Source organism: Geotrypetes seraphini, chromosome 1, assembly GCF_902459505.1.
Source record: "Geotrypetes seraphini chromosome 1, aGeoSer1.1, whole genome shotgun sequence".
NCBI lineage: Eukaryota > Metazoa > Chordata > Amphibia > Gymnophiona > Dermophiidae > Geotrypetes > Geotrypetes seraphini.
In genome coordinates this window covers 135,223,556-135,251,469 of record NC_047084.1, presented here as the reverse complement: position 1 = coordinate 135,251,469, position 27,914 = coordinate 135,223,556, and the positions used below count along the sequence as shown (strand labels likewise).

The window sequence follows — 27,914 nt, the reverse complement described above, 5'->3', positions numbered from 1 at the left end:
TTATTTGGCTTATCTTAAAAAACAGATTAAAAAACAATTTTTAAATTTAGAAAAAGAGATTAAAATTTTAGAATTAAAACTTATAGAAAAATGGGAATATTCTATTCAACAAGAATTGTTAAAACTTAAGGGTAAATATAATGAGATTTCATCTAAGTTGATTAGGAAAGATATATTTTCTCAACAAGCTTTGTATTATGGTAACTCAAATAAGGTGGGAAGAATATTGGCAAATTATCTTAAAGCAAAAAAAAAAAAGAAATCAAAATTAATTGCCTTTAAAGATGAAAATGGTGAAACATTTACACAAATTGAGCCTATTTTAAAACAGTTCCTAAAGTTTTATAGATCTCTTTATTCTTCCGAGACTTATTTAGATAAAGAAAAAGATGGTTTAGAATTTTTAAAAATGTTAGAGGGTCCAAAAATTCCTGAACATGTAAAACGAAGTTTGGAAGAGCCAATATCACTAAAAGAATTAGGAACAGCTTTGAAGTCCCTTAGAGTTGGATCCGCTCCAGGTGGTGATGGATATACGGTGGAGTTTTATAAAACATTTCAAAATTTTCTATTGCCATATTTATTAAATCTCTATCAATACCAACTTAATAAAGGTTCTATTAATGGCACTATAGCAGAATCTTTAACTATTGTTTTGCCAAAGCCAAATAAAGATCCCACTTTGGTTTCAAACTATAGGCCAATATCTTTAATAAACGTAGATGGTAAATTACTAGCAAAAATATTAGCGTTAAGATTGGCTAAAGCTCTCCCTCATATTATAGGTATGCATCAAACAGGATTCGTTGCTCAAAGACATTCATCTCATAATACCAGATTAGCATTCCATATGTTATATTTAACAAAGAAAATGAATGAGCCTACTTTTGCTGTTTCTCTGGATGCAGAAAAGACCTTTGATAGAGTAGAATGGACCTTTATGTATCAGGCAATGGAATGGTTTGGTATAGGTCCTGGATTCATACAAATAATACAAACATTGTATAGCTCCCCTTCTGCTAGATTATATATTAATAATACTTTTTCAGAAAAATTTAATTTACAGAGGGGATTTAGACAAGGTTGTCCCTTATTTCCTTTACTGTTTGATATTGTTTTAGAACCCTTAATATTAGCTATCCAACAAGTAAAGGAAATACAAGGTATACCACACTCAGATAGAGAATATAAGGTATCTGCTTATGCAGATGATTTACTATTATATTTGAGGAATCCAGAATATACCATTCCATATTTACTAGAGTTGATTGAGAAATTTGGAAAGTTTTCAAGATATAAGATAAATCGGAATAAATCAGAAGTTCTTCCATTAAATGTACATTGTACAAAAGGTTTATTCGATACTTTCTCTTTTCTCTGGAAGGAGGATGCTATTAAATATCTGGGAATCTGGATTACAAAAACAATGGATGAAACAATGAAAATTAATGAAAAATGTCTATTGCAAAAGGTGACAGAAATGTGTGAGCAATGGAATCCTTTGCATTTATCTTGGTGGGGAAGAGTGCAAACTGTAAAAATGATGATTTTGCCTGTAGTTTGTTACCAAATGGGGATGATACCAGTTTTCTTTCAAGACTCTTTTTATAAAAAATTAAATAGGATTTTGACAAAATGTATTTGGCTTGGTAAAAATCCCAGAATTGCTTTAGTGTCGTTGCAAAGGCCAATTGTGGAGGGAGGGGTAAATTTTCCCAATTTTTATAGGTACCATCAAGCCTATATTTTACGTCAAGGTATGTATTGGATCCTCCCAGAGCCCACTGATAATATTCCAGACTGGTTCTGGTTAGAATGGAGACTTATGTTTCCCTTGCGTCTTAGTCATGTAGTTAGTATCAAAATGCCAAGGTTATATAAAGATGATAGGTAAGAGACTGACTATAATAGTACTATATACCAGTGGGGAGAGAGCAAATGACTCCTAAAAACGCTCAGAAAAGTGAAACTCTGAAGGGGAGGTGGATACCTTCCCTTGGGACAAGAGTTTACCATCCAATCATTGCATTTACTTTGTAGAACTTTACTTTCTGACCACTGGTAAAAACTGTAATCTGTTTAAATGTTCTGTTAAATCGACAAAAAATTGTTCAAAGATGTTATGCACAAAAAGACTCTTGCTCATTGGAAAAGTGATACCATACACTTATCTGTGCAAGCTTTTTAAGGTTTGTGGTTGTAAGGGCTCTTAGGGGTCTCAGAGTTTCACTTTTCTGAGCGTTTTTAGGAGTCATTTGCTTTCTCCCCACTGGTATATAGTACTATTATAGTCAGTCTCTTACCTATCATTACATTCATTTTACTGACTAGTATTTACATATGAGTCCCTGTATGTTTTTCTAACGAAGGTTATATAAAGAGCATAAAATATTTATGGATACCTGGAAAACTCTAAGATATATAAGTAATCTAACTCATATTCCAATAAGTAAATCAACAACTCAAACGATTTGGTTAAACCCCAAGATCAAAATTGGCGGTTTTAAAATCATCTGGAAGCATTGGATGATAGCAGGTATTCGTATTTTGGATGATGTAATAAAAAATGGTAAGTTGCTGGAGTTTTCACAATTGCAACATAAATTTGATCTTAATAAATCACAAAATTTTAGATGGTTGCAATTGAAGCAGTCTATTCAGGTAGGGTTCCCTGAATGGAAAAATCTTACTAATTATCATAGTTTGGAGTTCTTATGTTTCCAGATGGATTCAATAGATCATAGAGCCGCACAGTGGTATAAATTAATATCCGGATTTGTAAATAAAAAACCAAAAAATGGTCTTAGAGACATTTGGAGCATTGAGATAAAGCATCAAATTAATGCATCTCAATGGCCACGAATTTGGTCTTGGAGGTTAAAATGTACGGTGTCAGCATCTATGAGACAAACTTGGTTTTTTCTTTTGCATAGAGCTTTTTGGACCCCTGTTCGTTTACAAAGGATAGATAGTTCTAAGTCTAATAGATGCTGGCACTGTCATGTTGAAGTCGGGACATTAGACCACCTTTTATTCTATTGTCCATTTATCTTATCATTCTGGAAAGCAATTTGGCCTCAAATCAATAGGATGTTAGAAAATCCGGTAGCCTTGACATATGATACTATTTTATTTGGAACAACTATGAGAGCAAGAAGTCAAATTTCGGCAAGTAACAACAAACTTCTGTTTATTTTAACTGGAATAGCAATACAACAAATAACATATAATTGGAAAAAACATGACAGGTTAAATTACAATTTTTGGTGGAATTCTGTATGCCATATATACAAAATGGAACTCACTATTGCAACTCAAAAAGGATATGTGAGTAAATTTCAAAAAGTATGGGGACCTTTAACTGATTTCTGTAAAGAATGAAAAATTTTTTTCCCAAGATAAGATTTTGGATTAGAGGGGATTGGGGTGGGATTTTATTTCTGATTATTATATATTTTACCAATAATTGAATGAATTTTCAATAAAGGGATTGGACAGATTCCTGAGGGACAAAGGGATCGTAGGGTACTGAAAGGGGTGCGGGGACAAAGGGTCAAGAATTTGATGGGAAGATAGGACTTCGATGAGAAACCAAGGGGTGATTCAGACAGGTCATGACCTGTTGGGCCGCCGCAGGAGTGGACTGCTGGGCGTGATGAACCTGTGGTCTGACCCAGCAGAGGCACTACTTATGTTCTTATGATTTTATATATTATTGTTTGGGAGGGAGGGAGGGGTGTGGGATTATTATATTAAATAAGAAGTATATTGATTTAGATATCTTGTATAATATTATAACTATATATAATATTATTTTCTAATGAAATGTTAAACTTAATATTAATATGTGAGTTAATCAAGTGTGTATATTCAAGTTTCTAATAAGTTTATTTGTAACACTTGTTGTAACATAAGAAAATGAATAAAGATTTATAAAACAAAAAATGAAAGGGCAACATGATTTTCTAACAATGAATTAATTTGGGGCCAAATTAACTTCCAACTTTCCTTTTAAGGTATTTATATAGGGACAGAAAAATATCAAATGGTCCAATGTCCCAACTTCTAAACTACAATGCCAGCTTCTATTGGATCTTGAACTATCTAACTTCTGTAAACAAACTGGGGTCCATAAAGCTCTATGCAACAAAAAAACCCAGGTCTGTCTCATAGATGCTGCCCTTGTAGTTTTTATTCTCCAAGACCAAAAACGTGGCCATTGAGAGGCAGAAATTTGATGCCCAAGCTCAATGCTCCAAATGTCCTTAAGACCAGTTCTTTGTTTTTTATTTAAATATCCATATAACAATTTATACCACATGTTCAACTGCTTAGCTGTACGCGTCATAATTAAGAAGAGTCGGCCTTTATATTTATCCATCGGGGGCTTAACATGCAACACAGTTCCGCAAATCACTATCTGTTTATCATTTTCAGTTTCCTTACTTTAATTTTCTTTGGAACAGCTCTATTTCCTGATTATGGGTCAGAAATAATAGTGCTTTTATTAAGGTGCGCATTTAGCACGCGCTAAATTAGTTAGCGTACCTTAATAAAAGGACCCCAAAATATCTTAATTAAAAATTCGGCCCCTTATGTGATTGCGTTTGACACCCCTGTCATACAGTGATCTGAAGGAGGACTTTTTGCAATAAGCTGTGGATTACTGCTGTGATTTTAACATGACAGTACCGGTATGCTCATTGCAGCCATGATTTTTTTTTTTTTTTAATTCTTTATTCATTTTTAAACTTTCATCAAGTGTACAAAAATTCATAATAAACACAATTAATTTGAGCACTTGAACATCTTATCATTATAAGTACAAATGTAACCCTCTCCCCACCTTCCCTCAAAGCCCCTTAATCATTATAAGATCATATACTTGAAACCCTCTCCCCCACCCCCTACTAAATGGTGTATAATTAATAGAAAAATGGCATTCAATCATGATAAAAAGATGTTAATGGCTCCCATATTTTAATAAAATTTTTATAATTTCCATTCTGTACCGCTAATGATTTTCCATTCTATATATGTGACATACTGAGTTCCACCAAAAATTAAAATTAAGTTTACTATGATCTTTCCAATTATTAGTAATATTTGGATGGCAACTCCAGTCATAATCATTAAAAGTTTATTATTACACGATGATATCTGACTTTTTTTTCTCATATACATTCCAAATATCACAGTATCATAAGATAACGCTACATGGTTTTCCAATAAACATGATTTGTTTTGATTACTAATTTCATGGTAGAAGCTGGCTTTCTGTATCAGGTGGAGAAAATGGTCATCTGGTCAATTTTGGCCCTTACTTGCTTTTAAAATTGGTCTAATTCCGAATGTCTAAACAGCATCCTGGACATCTTGGTAAATGTTTGATTATCATCACAAGATGTCCAAGCGCCCTAAGCCCACCCATAGCATGCCTCCAATACGCCCCCTTGAACTTTGGATTCACTGCAGTCAAGAAGTCTAACAAGACATCTAGAAAGTCGGTTTCAAAAATGACTACTATGACGTCTTGGCCAGGAAAACGTCCAAGTACCACTTTATGCCACTTTTTGGACGTCTTTCTTTATTGAAGATGAGCCCCACAGTAACATAGTAAATGAGAGCAGATGTCCATCCAGTCTGCACAAAAGACAAACAAGTAGGGAAGAAGTGACATCAGCGCCTTGAATGGCAGTCTGAACAAGGAGGTCTGTGTTGGCCTAGCAATAAACTACGCATTTCCAGTGTTTGGATCAAATAAAGTGGACTCTTTCTCGCTGCATATCTTGGGTACTCTGCTGAGATGTTATCTGATCCGGGCGCCCCAAGAAACTGCAAGACTATGCCTTTCATCCTGGGAAACAACAGCAGAAAAGAAAAGAAAAGACCCTGCCCCCCTCCAGCGACTGGGAAGTAAAGACCAACAAGAGCATCATGCAGGTTTAATCTCAGCAATGACTAGTTCCCAAAGTGACCTGTACAACCGGCGGGGTCTCCCTATATGCCCACCAATGCTACGCAGCTCCCAATGTGCCAATTCCCTAAGGGAGCGCTTTCACCCCACCAACTCTGGAAGCTCTTAATCCATCCACCATGTGTGGTTCTTGATGGAACTCTAGCGGACACCTTAGAGTTGCTACCTCTGGAACCCCTAAATGAGATTCGCTTGTGGATGCAGGAGATCCATACTAACTTGGGGGCCATCCTTTGGACTTATCTTTAGCAACACATCTCCAGTCCAAAATTAAGGACCTGGGAGCTCGAGTCAAAGAAGCTGAATCACACTTGGAGGAACAGCACTTGTCGATGACAACGCTGTGTGATCATGTGAAAGGGGTTGCAACCTCTCAGGCAAACTTTGCAGACAAGTTGGAAGACTTGGAAAATAGGAATTGAAGATCAAATTTACGCTTTTGGAGTTTGCCTGAAACACAGGAGTACTCTAATGCAGAAGAGGTTGTTAAAAAACTGGTGGGCCACATTTTGGCTGAAGATGGGGGTGTCTATGGCGCCCGATCAGATCAAAATAGATCGAGCACATTGTGCTTTGGGTTCTACTCGGTCTAATATGGCAAAGGACATTATTGCTTGTTTTTCTGAATTTAAACTCAAAGAATTTCACTCAGAGAATATTTTTTTTTTTCTTACAATAATTTAATTTTACATAAACTTCAATTAATACATGAAAAATTGTGATTACAAGTAATTCATCTTATCACATAAAATATAACCCTCCCCTTTCTTCAGTTCTTAAATCCATATAATATACATTCCCACCCTTCCCCAATCTAATATATCCATTACTAATGTGCTATGAAACCTGATCATTGGAATATCGAGTCAATGGTTCCCAAATTTTCTTAAAATTATGAATATTTCCCTGTTGTAATGCTATTGTTTTTTCCATTTTGTATATATGACAGACTGAATTCCACCAAAATGTAAAATTTAATTTGGTGTAGTCCTTCCAATTTTGAGTTATTTGTTGCATGGCGACCCCTGTCAATATTAATAATAGTTTGTTATTGTTTGCTGAAATCGGACTCTGAGTTCTCATTGCTGTACCAAATAGTATAGTATCATATGAGAGTCCTACATGATTTTCTAGTAATTCATTAATTTGGGGCCAAATTAGTTTCCAAAATGCATTTATACAGGGACAAAAAAAAATTAAGTGATCTAATGTCCCGACTTCTACTCTGCAATGCCAGCATCTATTAGATCTAGTACTATCTATTTTTTGTAAACGCGTAGGGGTCCATAAAGTTCTATGTAACAAAAACAACCAAGTTTGACTCATAGATGCTGACTTTGTAGATCTTAATCTCCAGGACCAAAATCATGGCCATTGAGATTCAGAAATTGTCTGACCAATCTCAATACTCCAAATATCCCTAAGTCCAATTTTCTTTTTTTTTGTTTAAAAATCCATTTAACAATTTATACCATTTTGCGGCTTGGTGACCCAAAAAATCCGCCTGGAAACATAGAACCTGCAGACTATATTGAGTATTAAGAGCTTTCCATTCAGGGAACCCTGCCTGAATAGCTTGCTTCAATTGCAATCATTTAAAATATTGTGTTTTATTTAATCCAAATTTATGTTGCAATTGTGAAAAACTAAGCATTGCTCCTTCTGAAATAACATCATTCAATGTTCGTATACCTGTTTCCAGACGATTTTGTATCCGCCAATCTTGATCCTGGAGTTTACCCAAATTGATTGATTTAATGATTTAGCAATTGGTTCTGGTGATAGATTACTAACATATCTTAACGTCTTCCAAGTATCCAATAAAATTCTGTTATCCTTATATCTTCTTGGCATGTTTATACTAATTAGATGTTCTGGATGTAGTGGGAACAGGAGCCGCCATTCTAGATATAGCCAATCTGGTACATTCTCCATGAGATCTGGGAGGATCCAATACCCTGTCTTAGAATATAGGCTTGATGGTACCTATAAAAATTTGGAAAATTTACCCCTCCCTCCACAATTGGTCTTTGTAAAGATACTAAAGCAATTCTGGGTCTTTTCCCAAACCAAACAAATTTTGTAAGAATATTGTTTAACTTTTTATAAAATGACCCCTGAAAAAATAGAGAATAGTTAAGCTCTGGAACACATTGCCAGAGGATGTGGTAAGAGCGGATAGCGTAGCTGGTTTTAAGAAAGGTTTGGATAAGTTCCTGAAGGACAAGTCCATAGTCTGTTATTGAGAAAGATATGGGGGAAACCACTGCTTGCCTTGGATCGGTAGCTTGGAATGTTGCTACTCCTTAGGTTTCCTCTCCTTGGTATTCCATATTTTCTATACAAGTGGTTCTGAAACCTGTTCTGGGGGCCCACTAAAGTCAGTCAGGTTGGGTTTATTTATTAAACTTTGAAAATATTTACAAGTAATACGCTTGTTTCATGAAAAATGAATAAATACAATAAATCAAAGGAAATTTACAAAATAGGAAATAATTCTAGTTCTTCTTAGATCCCAAGCTTTAGTTTTGGTGGGAGGTAGCTAAGAAACAATTGGAACCTCTATTAACATCTTATATACTTAATATTCAGATAATGGCTTAACGCAGGGGTGCCCACATTTTTTGGGCTTGTGAGCTACTTTTAAAATGACCAAGTCAAAATGATCTACCAACAATAAAAAATCTTTTAAACCCCCCAGTTCGATTTCAAAAGTTAGATAGCTCTAAGTCTAATAGATGCTGGCATTGCAATCTGGAAGCAGGGACCCTAGATCATTTAATATTTTATTGTCCCTGTATCATGGCCTTTTGGAAATCAATTTGGTCTCAAATAAATTGTTTATTAGGAAACCATGTAGCATTATCATATGATACAATTCTGTTCGGTATGTCAATGAGAACAAAAAGTTAAATTTCATCAAGCAATAACAAACTTCTATTGATTATGACAGGAGTCGCCATGCAACATATCACCAGTAATTGGAAAAATTACAATAATCTTAGCTATACATTCTGGTGGAATTCGATGTGCCACATTTACAAAATGGAAAGAATAATTGCTTTGCAGAAAGGGAATTATAATAATTTTAAAAAGATCTGGGGGCCATTAGCAAATTATTGTAATGATTAGACATCATTTTCCACTGACAGTATATTTATACATAGGGGGAGGGGGGATGGTATAAAGTTCTATTTAAAGGTTAATCAATAGATAAGAATACAATATTTATATGATATTTTTGATTGAAATATTTGAGGGAAGGGTGGGTGGGGAGAGAATAAAGTTATGTATTTACGATGTCAATAGAAAGAAATTCAAGTGATGTGTAAAAAGTTTTAAATTATGTAATATTGTGTACTTGTTGAAAGATGAAATAATAAATAAAGAATTAAAAAAAAAACAAAAACCATCAACCCATAAAGCACACTGAAAGGCAAAGAAAATGTTAATTATCATTCCTATTCTGGGTTTTTTTCAAAGCGGTCAAGTCAGATGACTCTATGCAATGTCACCTCAATAACAACCATACAAAAATAGACAAATATACCCCCCACCTTTTAATAAACCGCGATAGCAGTTTTTAGCGCAGGGAGCTGTGCTGAATGCCCCACACTGCTCTCAACACTCATAGGCTCCCTGCGCTAAAAACCGCTATTGAGGTTTAGTAAAAGGGAGCTATAGTGTAAAATATAGACAGCAGATATAAATTCTCAAAACAGACACATTTTAACCACTAAACTGAAAATAAAATCATTTTTCCTACCTTTGTTGTCTGGTGATTTCATGAGTCTCTGGTTGCATTTTCTTCTTCTGACTGTGCATCCAATATTTTTTCCCTTCTTTTAGCCTTCTGTATGCTTCCTTTCCTCCAGACCTCATTCTCTCTCCCAATGTTTTCTTTCTTTCTCCCTGCCCCCTTCTTTCTTTTTTTTATTTTTTTTTTAATTTTTATTTATTAATTTTCATTTTTACAATAATTGACTCACAAGTAATATAATTAATTATTATATATCATTGTAACTATCATTAATATAAACAGAAATTATAAATCCCTTCCCATTTTTACAAATAGTAATTCCAAAAATTATACATATCCCACCCCATTCCTATATAAGTACTGCAATTGTGCTAAGAAGTCTAATCATTAGAATAATTAGTCAATGGTTGCCAAATTTTCTTGAAATTATGAAGATTCCCATGTTGTAATGCTAGTACTTTTTCCATTTTGTAGATATAACAGACAGAGTTCCACCAGAACGTATAATTTAATTTGGTATAGTCTTTCCAATTTTGAGTGATTTGTTGCATGGCGACTCCTATCAATATTAATAGTAGCTTGTTATTATTTGCTGAGATCGGACTCTGAGTTCTCATTGCAGTGCCAAAGAGTATGGTATCATATGAGAGTCCTACATGATTTTCTAATAATTTATTAATTTGGGGCCAAATCATATTCCAAAAGGCATTTACACAGGGACAAAAAAAAATTAAGTGATCTAACGTCCCTATTTCTATTTTACAATGCCAGCATCTATTGGATCTAGTATTATCTATCTTTTGCAAGCGCGTAGGGGTCCATAACACTCTATGTAATAAAAACATCCATGTTTGACTCATAGATGCTGACTTTGTAGATCTTAATCTCCAGGACCAAAATCGTGGCCATTGAGACGCAGAAATTGTCTGTCCAATCTCAATACTCCAAATATCCCTAAGACCAGTTTTCTTTTTTTTATTTAAAAATCCATATATCAATTTGTACCATTTTGCGGCTTGGTGACCCAAGAAATCCGCCTGGAAACATAAAACCTGCAGACTATATTGAGTATTAAGATTTTTCCATTCAGGGAACCCTACCTGAATGGCCTGCTTCAATTGCATCCATTTAAAATATTGTGATTTATTTAAGCCAAATTTATTTTGCAATTGTGAAAAACTAAGCAGTGAACCTTCTGAAATGACATCATTTAATGTTCGTATACCTGCACTTATCCATTGTTTCCAGACGATCTTAAATCCGCCAATTTTGATCCTGGAGTTTACCCAAATAGATTGATTTAGTGATTTACAAATTGGATCTGGTGATAGGTTACTTATATATCTTAATGTTTTCCAAGTGTCTAATAATATTCTGTTATCTTTGTATCTTCTAGGCATTGTTATACTAATTAAATGATCTAAATGTAATGGGAACAGGAGCCGCCATTCTAAATATAGCCAATCTGGTACATTCTCCATGAGATCTGGGAGGATCCAATACATACCCTGTCTTAGAATATAGGCTTGATGGTACCTATAAAAATTTGGAAAATTTACCCCTCCCTCCATAATTGGTCTTTGTAAAGATACTAAAGCAATTCTGGGTCTTTTCCCAAACCAAACAAATTTTGTAATAATATTGTTTAATTTTTTATAAAAGGACCCCTGAAAGAATATTGGTATCATACTCATTTGATAACAAACCACATGCAATATCATCATTTTAATTGTTTGAACTCTTCCCCACCATGAAAGATGTAAAGGATTCCATTGTTCACACATTTCTGTAATTTTTTTCAATAAAAGTTTTTCATTTTCTTTGATTGTATCATCAATTGTATTTTTGATCATAATTCCTAAATATTTTAATCCTTCCTCTTTCCAAATAAATGAATATGAATCAAATAATCCTTTGGTGCAGTGAACATTAATTGGAAGAATTTCTGATTTACTCCAATTAATTTTATATCCAGAGAATTTTCCAAATTCCTCTAGAAGATTAAGTAAATTTGGAATAGTAATCCCCGGTTCTCTCAAATATAATAAGATATCATCTGCATATGCAGAAAGTTTATATTCCCAGTAAGAAAATGGGATTCCCCTTATCTCCTTAGTTTGATTAATTGCAATTAACAAGGGTTCTAAAACAATATCAAAAAGTAAGGGAGACAATGGACATCCTTGTCTAACTCCCCTTTGCAAATTAAATTTATCTGATAAATTGTTATTTATATATAATCTTGCATTACATTACATTACATTACATTACATTAGTGATTTCTATTCCGCTTGTGCCTTGCGGTTCTAAGCGGATTACAAGTTAGAAGACTGGACATTTCCAGTAGCATTGCAGTACATATAATCAAGAATGCGTTAAGTTACAATTGTTGTTCTGGACTTTTCCAGGATGAATTGGTAGTAGATAGTAGATAGTGATAGGTTGTTTAGACGAATAGAGATAATATTGTCCGGATTCTGTTGTTTAGACGAGTAGAGATAATACTGTCCGGATTCGGGTGTTGCTGGTGGTGGTGTTTGGGTAGTCATGAGAGCATTTTCTAATACTTTTGTGAGGTTATGATGATGGGAAGTGTTTTTTGAAGAGATGAGTTTTGATTTCTTTTCGGAATGCTTTAATGTCTATTGATTTGGTCAGTAGATTGGTGATGGTAGTATCGATCTTTGCTGCCTGTGTCGCTAAAAGGCTGTCATATAGTTTCTTTCGTCGTGTTCCTTTGAGAGGGGGGTGAGTGAATAGGCTCTGGGTTCTCCTTAATCTGTGTGAGAGGTTACGGTGTAGTCTGTTGTTTAGGTAGCTGGGTGCTGTTCCATGTATTACTTTGTATAGTAGACAGTAGAATTTGAACTGGGATCTTGCTTTTATTGGTAGCCAGTGTGAGTCTAAGTATGCTTTGGTGATGTGGTCATATTTGCCTAGTGAGTAGATGATTCTGAGGGCTGTGTTCTGAACTGTCTGTAATTGTTTTATCATGTAATTTGGGCATGATAGGTATAGGCTGTTACAGTAATCTACAATACTCAGTACTAGGGATTGTACTAATATCTTGTATTGATCTTTGTTGAAGAATTTTCTTATTTTTCTTAGGTTACGTATTGTGAAGAATGCTCTTTGGATGATTTTGTGGATTTGAGACTGCATTGTGCAATTTCTGTCTAGTAGGATTCCCAGGATTTTGAGTGTGCTTTGCATTGGGTACTTGATTGTATTTACTTCTAGTTCTGTGAGAGATGGTTTTTTTTTCCCTTTCCAGTAGTAGGAATTTAGTTTTTTCCGAGTTCAGTTTTAGTTTATGACTTGACATCCATTTTTCTACCGTTTCCATTATCATTTTCAGGTGGTTTGTGGATAAGGGGTCTTGAATATTAAAGGGGAGGAGGATAGTTATATCATCTGCGTAGCTGAATGATACTGTGTTTAGTGCGTCTAGGGTTATGCCTAGGGATGCTATGAAGAGGTTAAATAGTATGGGTGATAATGGTGATAATTGCACCAGGAGAGCTATACAATGTCTGAATCATTTTAATAAAACCGGGTCCTATTCCAAACCATTCTAGAGCTTGATACATAAATTTCCATTCTACTCTATCAAATGCTTTTTCTGCATCTAAAGATAGCATAAAAGTTGGATCATTCATATTTTTTGCTAAATTTAAAGAGTGAAATGCTAATCTGGTGTTATGTGATGAATGTCTTTTAGCAATAAATCCTGTTTGATGTACATCAATAATGAAAGGAAGAGCTTTTGCCAATCTTATTGCTAGTACTTTAGAAATTAATTTACCATCTACATTTAATAAGGAAATAGGCCTGTAATTTGAAACCAAGGTAGGATCTTTGTTTGGTTTTGGTAAGACAATAATTAGTGAATCAGCCATAGTACCTGATATATTTCCATTATTCATTTGATATTGATACAATTTTAATAGATATGGTAAAATAATGTTTTGAAATGATTTATAAAATTCAACCGTATAACCATCACCACCCGGAGCGGATCCAACTCTAAGAGACTTCAATGCTGATTCTATTTCTTTTAAAGATATAGGTTCTTCTAAACTTCTTTTTATATGATCTGGAACATTTGGTCCAATAAATGAATTTAAAAATTTTTGTCCATCTTGTTCTTTATTTTCATAAGATTCAGAAGAATATAAATCTTTATAAAAATCAAGAAACTGTATTAAAATGTCTTTATTGTTAGTGTGTGTATTACCTTGTATATCTTTAATTGCAATAATCTTGGATTTTCTTTTTTTTGCTTTAAGGAAATTTGCTAATAATTTTCCAGCTTTATTTGAATTTCCGTAAAATTGAACTTGTCTATTAAATAAATCTTTTCTCACAAATTGAGAAGAAATCTCATTATATTTAACTTTTAGTTTTAATAAATCTTGTAATGTATTATTTTCCCACTTTTCAATTAATTTATTTTCTAATAATTTAATTTGTTTTCCTAATTCAAGAAACTGTTTTTTATGTTGTTTATTAATATATGCTGAATATGAAATAATATTCCCTCTCATTGTTGCTTTAAAAGCGTCCCATAAAATCTCAGCATTAATATTATCCGAATCATTAATTTGAAAAAATTCTTGTATTTTTAATTTAAATTCTTCTAGAAAATTTGAATCCGCTAAAAAAGTATTATTAAATCTCCAAATTGAATTTAAATGTTCAATATCATAATTTTGAAGATTAATCCACACACCAGCATGATCCGAAATTATAATAGGATCTATAACTGCTTTTAACACACGCTGCGCTAGGTTATTAGAAACAAATATATAATCAATTCGTGAAAAGGATTTGTGGACCTGAGAACAAAAAGAAAATTCCTGATCATTAAAATGAAGAATACGCCATATATCTACTAAATCACAAGATTGAATCAAATTATCTAAGCCTAATGATTTCATAATTCTACTTGGTTTTTTATCCAAAATTGGATCCATTACAGCATTGAAATCTCCTGCTACTATTAAATTAGATGTAGCCAGTGGTAAAAGTAATTGTTGAATTTGTTTGAAAAACTCCATTTGATTCGTATTAGGAGCATATAAATTGAATAAATTCATGGTTGTATTTCCCAGATCCATTTCGACATGCACCCATCTACCTAAGGGGTCATAATTTATTAATTTGAAATTCGCATTACATTTTTTGTTTATCAGAATAGCCACTCCAGCTTTTTTCTTTAAAGCCGGTGCAAATAAACATTTAGAAATCCAACCCCCAGATAATTTTTTAGATTCAATTTCAGAAAGATGGGTCTCTTGAATGAAGTAGATATCCGCATTTTGATTTTTAAGGAACGATAATATTTTCTTTTTCTTAATAGGATGATTTAAACCATTGACATTCATAGAATAAATTTTTATATCCATCTTATTTATCATTAAATTTTAACCAATATTCTATGATAATATACATGATTAGATCTCAGCACAATTAATATATATTGATTCCCATTCCCACCCTCTATTTTCCCTCCCCACCCTCCCACTATCAATGTTTGACCTGGAACACACATTGGTCATGCAAAACCTAAATCCCCTCCCCCAGGCAACTAATCATTCATAAAAATATTCTCTAATTCAATACATTTCATATTTCTTTACCCACCTTATTATTCATTTAAACCTTCATTAAATTCCCTTGTATATTATAGTTCATATCAAATATAATTTGATAAATCATATTAATCTTTTCAAGTCTTAGACATAAATAATATATTACCCCTTCAATAAATTAAATATATTTCAAATATAGTTCTAATTTCATATAATTTCATAATATCCCCTTCTTTCTGTCTCCCTTTTTTTCTCTCACTCTCTGCATGCCCCCTTTCTTTCTGTCTCCCTGTTCCCTCCTTTCTTTCTGTTTCCCTTCTTTCTTTGTCTCCCTGCCTGCCCCCTTTCTTTGTTTCTTTCTCCCTGCCCTCCCCCAAACCACTAGGTTTGCCGCCATCGGGGAATAGGCCCCCAAGCCACCACCACCCCAAGCTCTCCCTGCAGAAGCATCGCGCTGACCAGCATTCCGCTCCCCAACGTCAATTCTGGATGGAAAAATCTTAATAATCAATATAGTTTGGAGTTCTTATGCTTTCAGGTGGACTTCCTGGGACACCAGGCTGCATAATGGTATAAATTGATATCTGGATTTATGAATAAAAAACCCAAAAACTGGTCTTAGGGACATATAAAGCATCAAATTACTGCATCTCAATGGCCACGAATTTGGTCTTGAGAGGATGAGATGTACAATGTCAATATCTATGAGACAAACTTGGTTTTTTTCTGTTACATAGAGCATTACATTACATTACATTACATTAGGGATTTCTATTCCGCCTGTGCCTTGCGGTTCTAGGCGGATTACAATAAAGATGATATCTGGGCATTTCCAGTAGAATTACATTACAGGAGAAGAGTAAATTACAAGTAATAGTGAAGAGTTACAATACAGCAATGTTACTTACCGTAACAGTTGTTATCCAGGGACAGCAGGCAGCTATTCTCACTAGTGGGTGATGTCATCAGACAGAGCCCCGGTACGGACGTCTCACAAGCACGTGTTGCTTGTAGAAACTTAAAGTTTCTAGATGCCCGCACCGCGCATGCGCCGGTGCCTTCCTACCCGGAGATCCGGGCGTGTCTCCTCAGTTCAGGTAGCTAGCCTGAGAAGCCAACCCAGGGGAGGTGGGTGGGACGTGAGAATAGCTGCCTGCTGTCCCTGGATAACAACTGTTACGGTAAGTAACATTGCTTTATCCCAGGACAAGCAGGCAGGTATTCTCACTAGTGGGTGACCTCCAAGCTAACCTCAGTGGGATGGAGGGGGAGTTGGCGACTTAAGAGAATAAATTTTTCAATACTGTTTGGCCAAACTGTCCATCCCGTCTGGAGAGGGTATCCAGACAATAATGTGAGGTGAATGTGTGAACCGAGGACCAGGTGGCAGCCTTGCAAATTTCCTCGATTGGTGTTGATCTGAGGAATGCTACTGAGGCTGCCATTGCTCTGACCTTATGGGCTGTGACCTTACAAGGGAGTGATAATCCAGCCTGGGCATAGCAGAAAGAGATACAAGCCGCCATCCAGTTAGAGATGGTGCGCTTTGATACGGGTCTTCCCAACTTGTTAGGATCGAAGGAGACAAAAAGTTGAGGAGTGGTTCTGTGTGGCTTGGTGCGATCCAGGTAGAAAGCCAAGGCACGTTTACAGTCTAGAGTGTGAAGGGCCGATTCTCCGTGGTGAGAATGGGGCTTAGGGAAGAATACTGGAAGTACAATGGATTGGTTGAGATGAAATTCGGAGACCACCTTAGGCAGGAATTTCGGGTGAGTGCGGAGGACCACCTTGTCATGGTGGAATACTGTGAATGGTGGGTCCGCCATCAATGCCTGGAGTTCGCTGACTCTGCGAGCGGACGTAAGGGCTACAAGGAAAAGCACTTTCCAGGTGAGATACTTCAGAGGGGCCCTGTTGAGTGGTTCAAACGGGGGCTTCATGAGGTGGGAAAGGACTACATTGAGGTCCCAAACCACTGGGGGTGGTTTGAGAGGAGGGTTAACATGGAAGAGTCCTTTCATAAATCTGGCGACCACCGGATGGGCCGAGAGGGGTTTCCCTTGTAGAGGCTGGTGGAACGCCGCAATAGCGCTCAGGTGGACTCGTATGGATGTGGACTTGAGCCCAGATTGAGATAGGTGCAGGAGATAGTCCAGCACGGAGGATAAGGAAGCTCGCTGAGGTTCCTTTGACTTAGAAACGCACCATGAGGAGAATCTGGTCCATTTCTGGGAGTAGCATTGTCGAGTGGCGGGCTTCCTGGAAGCTTCCAAGACTTCCCTCACTTCTTGTGAGAATTGGTGAGGGGTTACGTTGAGAGGAACCAAGCTGTCAGGTGGAGAGACTGCAGGTTGGGATGAAGTAGTGATCCTTGATGTTGAGTAAGTAGTGAAGGAAACACTGGAAGTGGTACTGGTTCCCTGCTGCTGAGTTGAAGTAGGAGGGAGAACCAAGGTTGTCTGGGCCACCGAGGGGCTATTAGAATCATGGTGGCCCGTTCGAGTTTCAGCTTGACCAGAGTCTTCTGGATCAGCGGGAATGGTGGGAACGCATAAGAAATCGTTTCCCCCAGTTCAGTAGAAAAGCATCTGCCTCGAGGCGATGAGGAGTGTAGATCCTGGAGCAAAACTGAGGCAGTTTGGCGTTGTGGGGAGCCGCAAAGAGGTCTATCTGAGGCGTCCCCCATTGCGTGAAGATTTGGTGAAAGGGGTTGGAATGGAGAGTCCATTCGTGCGGTTGTAGCAGACGGCTTAGTTTGTCTGCTAGGACGTTGTTCTCCCCCTGGATGTATACTGCTCTGAGTAGGGCGTTGTGGCGCACCGCCCAGTCCCAGACTCGTAGAGCTTCCTGGCAAAGGAGGGACGAGCCCGTGCCCCCTTGCTTGTTGATGTAATACATGGCAGCCTGATTGTCTGTGCGAATGAGGATTACCATGTCGTGAAGTAGATGTTGGAAAGCTTGGAGCGCATTGAAGATGGCTCTGAGTTCCAGTAGATTGATTTGGTGTAGTCTTTCCGCACTGGTCCAGAATCCTTGGGTGCGGAGACCCTCCAGGTGGGCCCCCCATGCGTAATTCGACGAATCGGTTGTGAGAACTTTCTGATGGGGGGGAGAGTGCATCAGCAAACCTCTGGATAGATTCGAAGAGGTCATCCACCAAAGTAGAGACTGCCGAAGGGCAGGTGTGACTACGATGCGTTTGGATAGTGGATCGGATGTCTGATTCCACTGTGATGCCAGGGTCCACTGGGGGATCCTGAGGTGGAGTCTGGCAAAGGGTGTCACGTGTACTGTGGAGGCCATATGGCCCAGGAGCACCATCAGTTGTCTCGCCGGTATGGTTTGGTGAGTGACCACCGACTGGCAGAGATGAAGAAGAGACTCCATGCGTGGCCGGGGCAGGAATGCTCGGAGTCGGGTGGTGTCCAGGACCGCTCCGATGAAGGGGAGGGACTGGGTGGGTTGTAGATGGGACTTGGAGAAGTTGATCTCGAAGCCCAAATTCTGGAGGAAGTAGGTTGTAGCCAAGGCCGCCGAAGTGACCTCTGGGGCTGACGGGGCCTTGATGAGCCAGTCGTCGAGGTATGGAAAGACCTGTAGACCCCTGTCCCTGAGTGCTGCGGCCACTACCACCAGGCACTTTGTGAAGACTCTGGGGGACGAAGATAGGCCGAATGGTAGCACTCGATACTGTAGATGCAGATTTCCCACCCGAAATCTGAGGAACTTTCGGGAGGCCGGGTGAATGGGGATGTGAGTGTAGGCCTCCTTGAGATCCAGGGAGCATAACCAGTCGTTCTGCTCGAGGAGGGGGTATAGAGAAGCCAAAGTCAACATGCAAAACTTCTCTTTGACCAGGAACTTGTTGAGGGCCCGAAGGTCTAAAATGGGTCGCAGGTCGCCCGTTTTCTTCGGGACGAGGAAGTACCGGGAGTAAAACCCTCGGTTCAATTGGTCTGACGGGACCGTCTCGACCGCCCGAAGCTGAAGTAAGTTTTGGACTTCCTGAAGAAGAAGGGCGGTCTGCGTTGAGCTTGAAGGATACTCTCTTGGAGGATGGTCCGGGGGGACCCGGTGGAATTGAAGAGAGTATCCTTCTCTTATGATGGAGAGGACCCATAGGTCCGTGGTTATGGCCTCCCATCTGTGGTAAAAAAGATGGAGGCGGCCCCCTATGGGAGAGGCCGAGGTTATGCTCCCGGGAGGGGCGTCAAAAGGGCTGGGGAGCCTTAGGTACAGCGGGTGGCTGGACTTTTTGCTGAGACTTCTGGGGGGGTTGTCTCTTCACAGGCTGTCTCGCCGCGGGCGTTTGTCTGGGCATGTAACGCCGCTGGTAAATCAGGGGTGGCCTGGAAGGTCGAGACTGTTGAGGTTTGGGTTTGGGCCGTAGGATGGATTGAAAGGATTTTTCATGATCCGACAGCTTCTTGGTAACAGTTTCGATAGACTCATCGAACAGGTCAGCTCCAGCACATGGTACGTTGGCGAGTCTGTCCTGTAGGATGGGATCCATATCGATAGTACGGATCCATGCCATGGCGACGCATAGCTACCGCGCTTGCGGCGGCGCGTGCTGAGAGTTCGAATGCATCGAAGGAGGATTGCATCAGCTGGAGTCGTAATTGGGAGAGGGAGGCTACCACTTCCTCGAACTCGAATCGAGCTTGGTTGTCTATGAACGGAGTGAACTTGCGGAGTACCGGCAAGAAGAACTCCAGATAGGAAGAGAAAAAGAAGTTGTAGTTTAGCACCCGTGACGCCATCATGGAGTTTTGGTAGAATTTTCTACCAAATTTGTCCATCGTTCTTCCCTCTCGGCCCGGCGGTACAGAAGCGTAGACCTGGGAGGGATGAGAGCGTTTAAGGGAGGACTGGACCAGTAGGGATTGATGGGAGAGTTGGGGGCCCTCGAACCCTTTATGGTGCACGATGCGGTATCGAGCATCGAGTTTGCTGGGGATCGCCGGTATGGAATACGGCGTTTCGAAGCACTGCATGAAGGTCTGGTCCAGTAATTTATGCAAGGGGAGCCGAAGCGACTCCGTTGGAGGGTTAGGTAAGTGCATGGTGTCCAGATACTCTTTGGAGTATCTGGAGCCCGTGTCAAGGGTCACATCCAGATCATCCGCCATTTGTCGGAGGAATGATGAGAAGGACAATTGTTCCGCCAGCGTCGGCCTGCGGGACGGGCTGGAGGAGGATGAGGCCTCCAGGTCTGTGGACATCGGGGAGTGACAAGGAGAATCGGGTACCGGTGTCTCCTCGTACTCCGGGCCCCTCGGAGGGGACACCTCTGATGAGGAGTATCCCCTACGTTGCAGTTTTTTCTGCGGTGACACCTCCGAATGGCGTGAGGAGTGCCAGGATGAGTGTCTCGATCGGTGCCCGTCTCGGTGGCGGGACGGGGATCGGGATCGTCTGTGCATCGCATGGTCTCCCGAGGCCCCCAAGTGGATAGGGCTGGAAGCGGTGGATCGCAACTGGGTTTGCGATGCGGGTTCTTGCGATGCTACCCAAGTCTGGTAAGGAGTGCGGAAGAACTCTTCCTGACTATGCCCAGGGCTTCGAGTATCGAGCGGGGGTCTGGTCCCATGTTGGCGCGGAGGCGTAATGGGTTCTAATGGCGGCATATCGGTAAGCGAGGCTTGCCGCGTGGGCATCGCCGCCCTCCCCCGTTCGTCCTCGTCGGTTGTCGAGGTCGAACGGTGTGGGGGAGGGGGAGGGGGCGGACCGCCCCTTTGGATCGGTACCGGGAGGTCACCCTGTATGGCAGCGATGAGCCCGGGTCCTATGGTCTGCATGAGCTCAACGAATTGAGCTTCCAGCACGGACCGTAGCGAAGCCGATAGGGAGGGATCCGCACCGAAAGGGGGTCCTCCTGCACGGACATCACGCTCCTTCGAGGTCGAGTGCTTCTGCTTAGTAGCTTTCGGCACTTTGATGACCATTGGTGGCACTGTGGAAGGAAGAGGTACCTGAACCGAGGAGACCGGGGCAGGCACCGACGTAGAGCTCGTGGATGGTGTCGGGGCGAGCGATGCCGGTTTCACCACACTCGATGCAGGGGTGGTCGATGCCGGTTTCGCCCGAACCGGGGAGGTATCCGATGAAGTGGAGGCTGTGGGATCCTTAGCTGCGTCCATCTTGAACATCGATTCCCACAATAGGCAACGCCGCTTGAATGAGCGTGCCGTAAGGGTAGAGCAAGGCCCGCACGATTTCGGGATGTGGTCAGGGCCCAAACACTGCAAACAGCGCCAGTGAGGGTCCGTGAGTGAAATCGCGCGTTGGCACTTGCTGCACTTTTTAAACCCGGTGATTGGCCGGGACATAGGCCGGAAAATCTCCGCCGCGAGGTCGAAGCCAGTGGGCCTGAGCCACGTGGCCGGCCCGTTCGACCCGCCGGAGGAAATAATCTTCTCTTTTTTTTTTTTTTTTTTTTTGAAAAAGAAAAGAACTGTTAACTGTAATTAAAAGAAAACGAAAACGCGGACAAGGAAGGCAAATTTAACTGAATTCAGCTAGCGCATGAAGAAGTTGAACTTCTCAGCTCCGCGGAAAAGAAAGAACTGAGGAGACACGCCCGGATCTCCGGGTAGGAAGGCACCGGCGCAGGCGCGGTGCGGGCATCTAGAAACTTTAAGTTTCTACAAGCAACACGTGCTTGTGAGACGTCCGTACCGGGGCTCTGTCTGATGACATCACCCACTAGTGAGAATACCTGCCTGCTTGTCCTGGGATAAATTCAATATCGCAGCAGATGTAATATAGCCACCGATTACAATAAAGTAGATATCTGGGCATTTCCAGTAGAATTACATTACAGGAGAGTGTTAATTACAGGTAATAGAGAAGAATTACAGTACATTCAATATCACAGGAGATGTTACATAGCAACTGAGTCAATTTACAACTGGTGGAGAATAAGAATTACAATATATTCTAGATTACAAAAGATGTAACATGAGCTGAGTTAAGTTTCTTCGGATGGAGAGTAGCATCATATGCCTATAAGTGGAGGTGTATTTATTGTTTTGATGATTGCATGATGTTGGTTAATTAATGTTGATGATATGGACAGTAGGGGTGTTTAGTTTGGGTTGGATAAAGAGATTCTATTCCCAAAGGAATTGGTTGGGAAATCATTAGATGGCGGTTTAGATTGATGGGCATTCTGGACTCCTGTTCATTTACAAAAATTAGATAGCTCTAAGTCTAATAGATGTTGGCATTGTCATCTCGAAGCAGGGAGTCTGACCTCGGTTCCGGGGAAAATGGCGGAAGCGCTGATAAAAGAAAACATCGATGAACATTTGGAAACAAACTTCTTTTTTTTCTGTTTAATTTCTTTATTCATTTTTTCATATTACAACAAGTGTATCAGAAAAATACATATAATCTTATAAACACACACTTGATTTTCCTTCATGAATACTTTAAGTACAATATATCATATTTATATTCATATTTTTATAATGTTTTAGATAATATGTAAATCATTTAATATATATGACAAATATAAATAAAATAAAAAAGCCCCCCCAAGCCCTCCCTTCCTATTTCAGAAACTCTAACCTAATACTTCAAAATGCATTAATTAATTCATACATATTGTAAGGTAAATAAAATAATACCCACCCACATCCCCACTTAACAAATCTCTTATTATAGGAAAATGTTATTAATCATTACAAAAATCTGCTAATGGTCTCCAAATCTTCAGAAATTTACCAAGATAACCTTTCTGTGTTTCTATTGTGCGCTCCATTTTATATATATAGAATTCCACCAAAAGTTATAACTTAATCTGTCATAATTTTTCCAGTTACATGTTTTTTGTTGAATTGCTACTCCAGTTAATATGAATAAAAGTTTATTATTATGTGACGAAATTTGACTTTTTGCACTCATTGTTGTACCAAATAAAATAGTATCATAAGTCATAAGTCCATCGTCCTATTTATTTGAGGCCAAATTGATTTCCAAAATAATAATATATATGGACAATAGAATAAAAGATAATCTAACGAACTTCTGATACCAAGCCAACATGGTTTCTGCAGGGGGAGATCGTGCTTAACTAACTTATTGCACTTCTTCGAAGGAATCAACAAACGGATGGACAAAGGAGACCCCATAGACATGGTATACCTAGATTTCCAAAAAGCCTTTGACAAGGTGCCTCACGAGCGTCTACTCCGGAAACTGAAGAACCATGGGGTGGACGGAGATGTACATAGATGGATCAGAAACTGGTTGGCGGGTAGGAAACAGAGGGTAGGGGTGAAGGGCCACTACTCGGACTGGAAGAGGGTCACATGTGGTGTTCCGCAGGGCTCGGTGCTCGGGCCATTACTATTTAATATATTCATAAATGATCTAGAAATAGGGACGACATGTGAGATAATAAAATTTGCAGACGACACCAAACTATTCAGTGGAGCTCGGACTAAAGAGGACTGCGAAGAATTGCAAAGGGACCTGAACAAACTAGGGGAATGGGCGACGAGATGGCAGATGAAGTTCAACGTTGAGAAATGTAAAGTACAGCATGTGGGAAGCAGAAACCTGAGGTACAACTATACGATAGGAGGGATGTTATTGAATGAGAGTACCCAGGAAAGGGACTTAGGGGTAATGGTGGACATGACAATGAAGCCGACGGCACAGTGCGCAGTGGCTGCTAAGAAAGCAAATAGAATGCTAGGTATAATCAAGAAGGGTATCACAACCAGGACGAAAGAACTTATCCTGCCGTTGTATCGGGCGATGGTGCGCCCGCATCTGGAATACTGCATCCAATATTGGTCGCCGTACCTTAAGAAGGATATGGCGATATTCGAGAGGGTTCAGAGGAGAGCGACACGTCTGATAAAAGGGATGGAAAACCTTCCATACGCTGAGAGATTGGAGAAACTGGGTCTCTTTTCCCTGGAGAAGAGGAGACTTAGAGGGGATATGATAGAGACTTATAAGATCATGAAGGGCATAGAGAGAGTAGAGAAGGAAAGGTTCTTCAAACTGTCAAATAATAAAAGAACAAGAGGGCATCTGGAAAAGTTGAAAGGGGACAGATTCAAAACAAATGCTAGGAAGTTCTTCTTTACCCAACGTGTGGTGGACACCTGGAATGCGCTTCCAGAGAATGTAACAGGGCACAGTATGGTACTGGGATTTAAGAAAGGATTGGACAGTTTCCTGCTGGAAAAGAGGACAGAAGGGTATAAATAGAGGATTTCTGCACAGGTCCTGGACCTGTTGGGCCGCCGCGTGAGCGGACTGCTGGGCATGATGGACCTCAGGTCTGACCCAGCAGAGGCATTGCTTATGTTCTTAGATCATTTATTATTCTATTGTCCATGTATTTTGGCTTTTTGGGAATTGATATGGGGCCAAATAAATTGTTTATTAGAAAATCCGGTGGCTTTATCATATGATACTATATTATTTGGAATGTCAATGAGGAAGAAAAGTCAAATTTCTTAAAAAAAATAATAAGCTCTTACTTATTATGACAGGAGTTGCCATTCAACAGATTACATTTAATTGGAAAAACTGGAGCAGATTAAACTATAGTTTCTTGTGGAATTCTGTGTCATACATATAAGATGGAAAGAACGTTAGTCACACAGAAAGGAAATTGTAATAAATTTCAGGAGGTGTGGGGACTATTAAAAGAATATTGTAATGAGTAAATAACATTTTTCCCTTATTGGTACAACTGCAAAGTAAGGGGTAGGGAGGAGGGATTTCTAATCTTATATTTTTTTTTTTTAAATTTTATTTATTGAATTTTTCAATTTTTACAATGTTTGAAATTCAAGTGATATAATTAATTACTATATATCATTGTATCTATCATTAATACAACTTAATTTATAAACAGTATATATTATATATAATCAAAAGTTATACATCCCTCCCCTTTTTCCAATTAATGATTCTAAAAATTATACATGTCCCTCCCCTTTTCTATATAAGTATTATAATTGTGCTAAGAAATCTAATCATTAGAATAATTAGTCAATGGTTGCCAAATTTTATTGAAATTATGAATGTTCCCGTGTTGTAATGCTATTACTTTTTCCATTTTGTATATATGACAGACAGAGTTCCACCAGAACGTATAATTTAATTTGGTATAGTCTTTCCAATTCTGAGTTATTTGTTGCATGGCGACTCCTGTCAATATTAATAGTAGTTTATTATTGTTTACTGAGATCGGACTCTGAGTTCTCATTGCAGTTCCAAATAATACAGTGTCATATGAGAGTCCTACATGATTTTCTAGTAATTTGTTAATTTGGGGCCAAATCATATTCCAAAAGGCATTTACACAGGGACAAAAAAAAATTAGATGATCTAACGTCCCTATTTCTATTTTACAATGCCAGCATCTATTGGATCTAGTATTATCTATCTTTTGCAAGCGCGTAGGGGTCCATAACACTCTATGTAATAAAAACATCCATGTTTGACTCATAGATGCTGACTTTGTAGATCTTAGTCTCCAGGACCAAAATCGTGGCCATTGAGACGCAGAAATTGTCTGTCCAATCTCAATACTCCAAATATCCCTAAGACCAGTTTTCTTTTTTTTATTTAAAAATCCATATATCAATTTGTACCATTTTTATATTATATTAAATCTTATATTAAATGTTTAGATTAATAGAAAAGATTGTATATAATGTATTATATGATATATGTAATTACATATGAAATAATAGGGATGGGAGGGTTTAAATATTATTAATTTAAATTGATTATGATAGATAATCAAGTGATATTGTATAAGTTCAAATGTTATTTTATGACACACTTGTTGTAAGATGTTAAAATGAATAAAGAATTTTAAAAAAATATCCCTAATAAATATGCATGACAAGCATTCTTATCACCGCTATTATATGCAAATTCTCTCATGCATATTCATTAGGAATATCCTGAAAACTTGACTGGTAGTCTCCCTAGAACAGGTTTCAGAACCACTGTTCTATATCATATCTTTACCAAGGGTAAAACAATGATTCATAGACAAGATTTATTTTTTCAATTAAATTTCTTACCTCAGAAATAAGGCTGGCATCTGTAGTCAAAGCCTGTACCCGATGGAAGCTGGCAATTAGTGAAATGGGCAAAAACCCATGCAGATCCATTTTTCTTCTGAGAAAGAAGTCCCTCTCCAGGTTTTCTATACTGAAATAATATTCACTGGAAAGAGAAAGGAATTTTCAGCAAAAAACAAGACATATAAATGTACTCTAAAGAGATTAAAAGAAAACTAACCCCCACAATCTACTGTCCCTACAAATCACTATAGATGTATTTGTTATTGCATTTCAACAAAAAGCTGAATATTGGGCATTAAAAGTAATTTTATAAAACATTTTCCATGTGTAACGCATGTTTTTTATGTAGAAAATGGCTGTTAAAAACTTTTGCATAGAATATATGTAGAAAATGTAGCATAGCATACCAAAGACTTTCTATAGCATGCTTTAGGATTTCTAAGGACACAGGTTATGTAAGAGCAATTGTGTGGTACTAGAGGTTGTTGAAGGAACTTGTTTTATAAGGGCTAGTATATACTTATTGACTACATTAAAAAACAGGCAATTTTTTGAAAATTGTATGTGCTCTTTTCGAGAATTTTCCCTATTATTCAAATTAAGAATGGCTGATCAAAGGCATATTAACATTGATTTATAAACATTTTCTTTTTGTTTATAATTCTTTATTCATTTTTAAAACTTACATCAAGTTTACAATTAATAAAACATTTAAGATTAAATACATCACTTGAATTTTCTTAGTATATTCAGATACATAAATTTATTCCCTTCCCACCCACCCATTACAGTCATATTTAATCAAAAATATACAAATATAAATACTCTTATTTATATGTTAAACCTTCCGTATAATTTAGACAACCCACCCTCCCCTTCTCCCCCCATTTGCAAATATAGTTCCAATAGAAAATGGCATCTATTCATTACAGTAGGTTGTCAATGGCCCCCAGATCTTTATAAATTTATTAAAATTACCTTTTTGTATATCAATTATGCTTTCCATTTTATAAATGTGATATAATGAATTCCACCAAAAGGTATAATTTAATCTACTATAATTTTTCAAATTACCGTATTTTCACATAGATAACGCGCACCCGTGTAAAACGCGCACACGGGTATAGCGCGCAAAAAACACATATTTATGTACATAAATTTTTATATACCGCGCACACCCGTATACCGCGCATGCTGCCCGACTCTCCTTTCGCCCGCCCCTACTCTCCTCTGGAGACCCTGACTCTGTTTTCGCCCGCTCTGACTCTCCTTTCCTCCTTGAAGTCCTGTCCCTACCCTGAAAGCCTGATGCCCCCCCGACGTCCGATTCACCCCCCTGCAGGACCGCTCGCACCCCCACCCCGAAGGACCGCTCGCACCCCCACCCGAAGAACCGCTCGCACCCCCACAGCTTCACCCCCCTCCCCCATGGAGAAGCTGTCTACCTTGTTTCCGGATGCCAGCGAGCCCAGCTGTTTCCTCTGCCGGCGGTCCCGTCCCTTCTCTGAGCC

At 38.6% G+C, this 27,914-nt stretch overlaps 1 protein-coding gene across 6 annotated transcripts in view; it reads right to left on the bottom strand.

The window, feature by feature from the left end:
* LARP1B (La ribonucleoprotein 1B) overlaps positions 1 to 27,914 on the bottom strand; it is a 277,107-nt gene that overhangs the window by 123,250 nt on the left and 125,943 nt on the right. For all 6 annotated transcript variants that reach the window (XR_004538886.1, XM_033939051.1, XM_033939069.1 and 3 more), the window contains one exon: positions 26,401 to 26,545. Coding sequence is in view for 5 of the 6 variants with exons in the window: in XM_033939051.1 (XP_033794942.1) it covers positions 26,401 to 26,545 (145 nt within the window). In the remaining variant the exon portion in view is untranslated. The remainder of the gene's footprint in view (positions 1 to 26,400; positions 26,546 to 27,914) is intronic.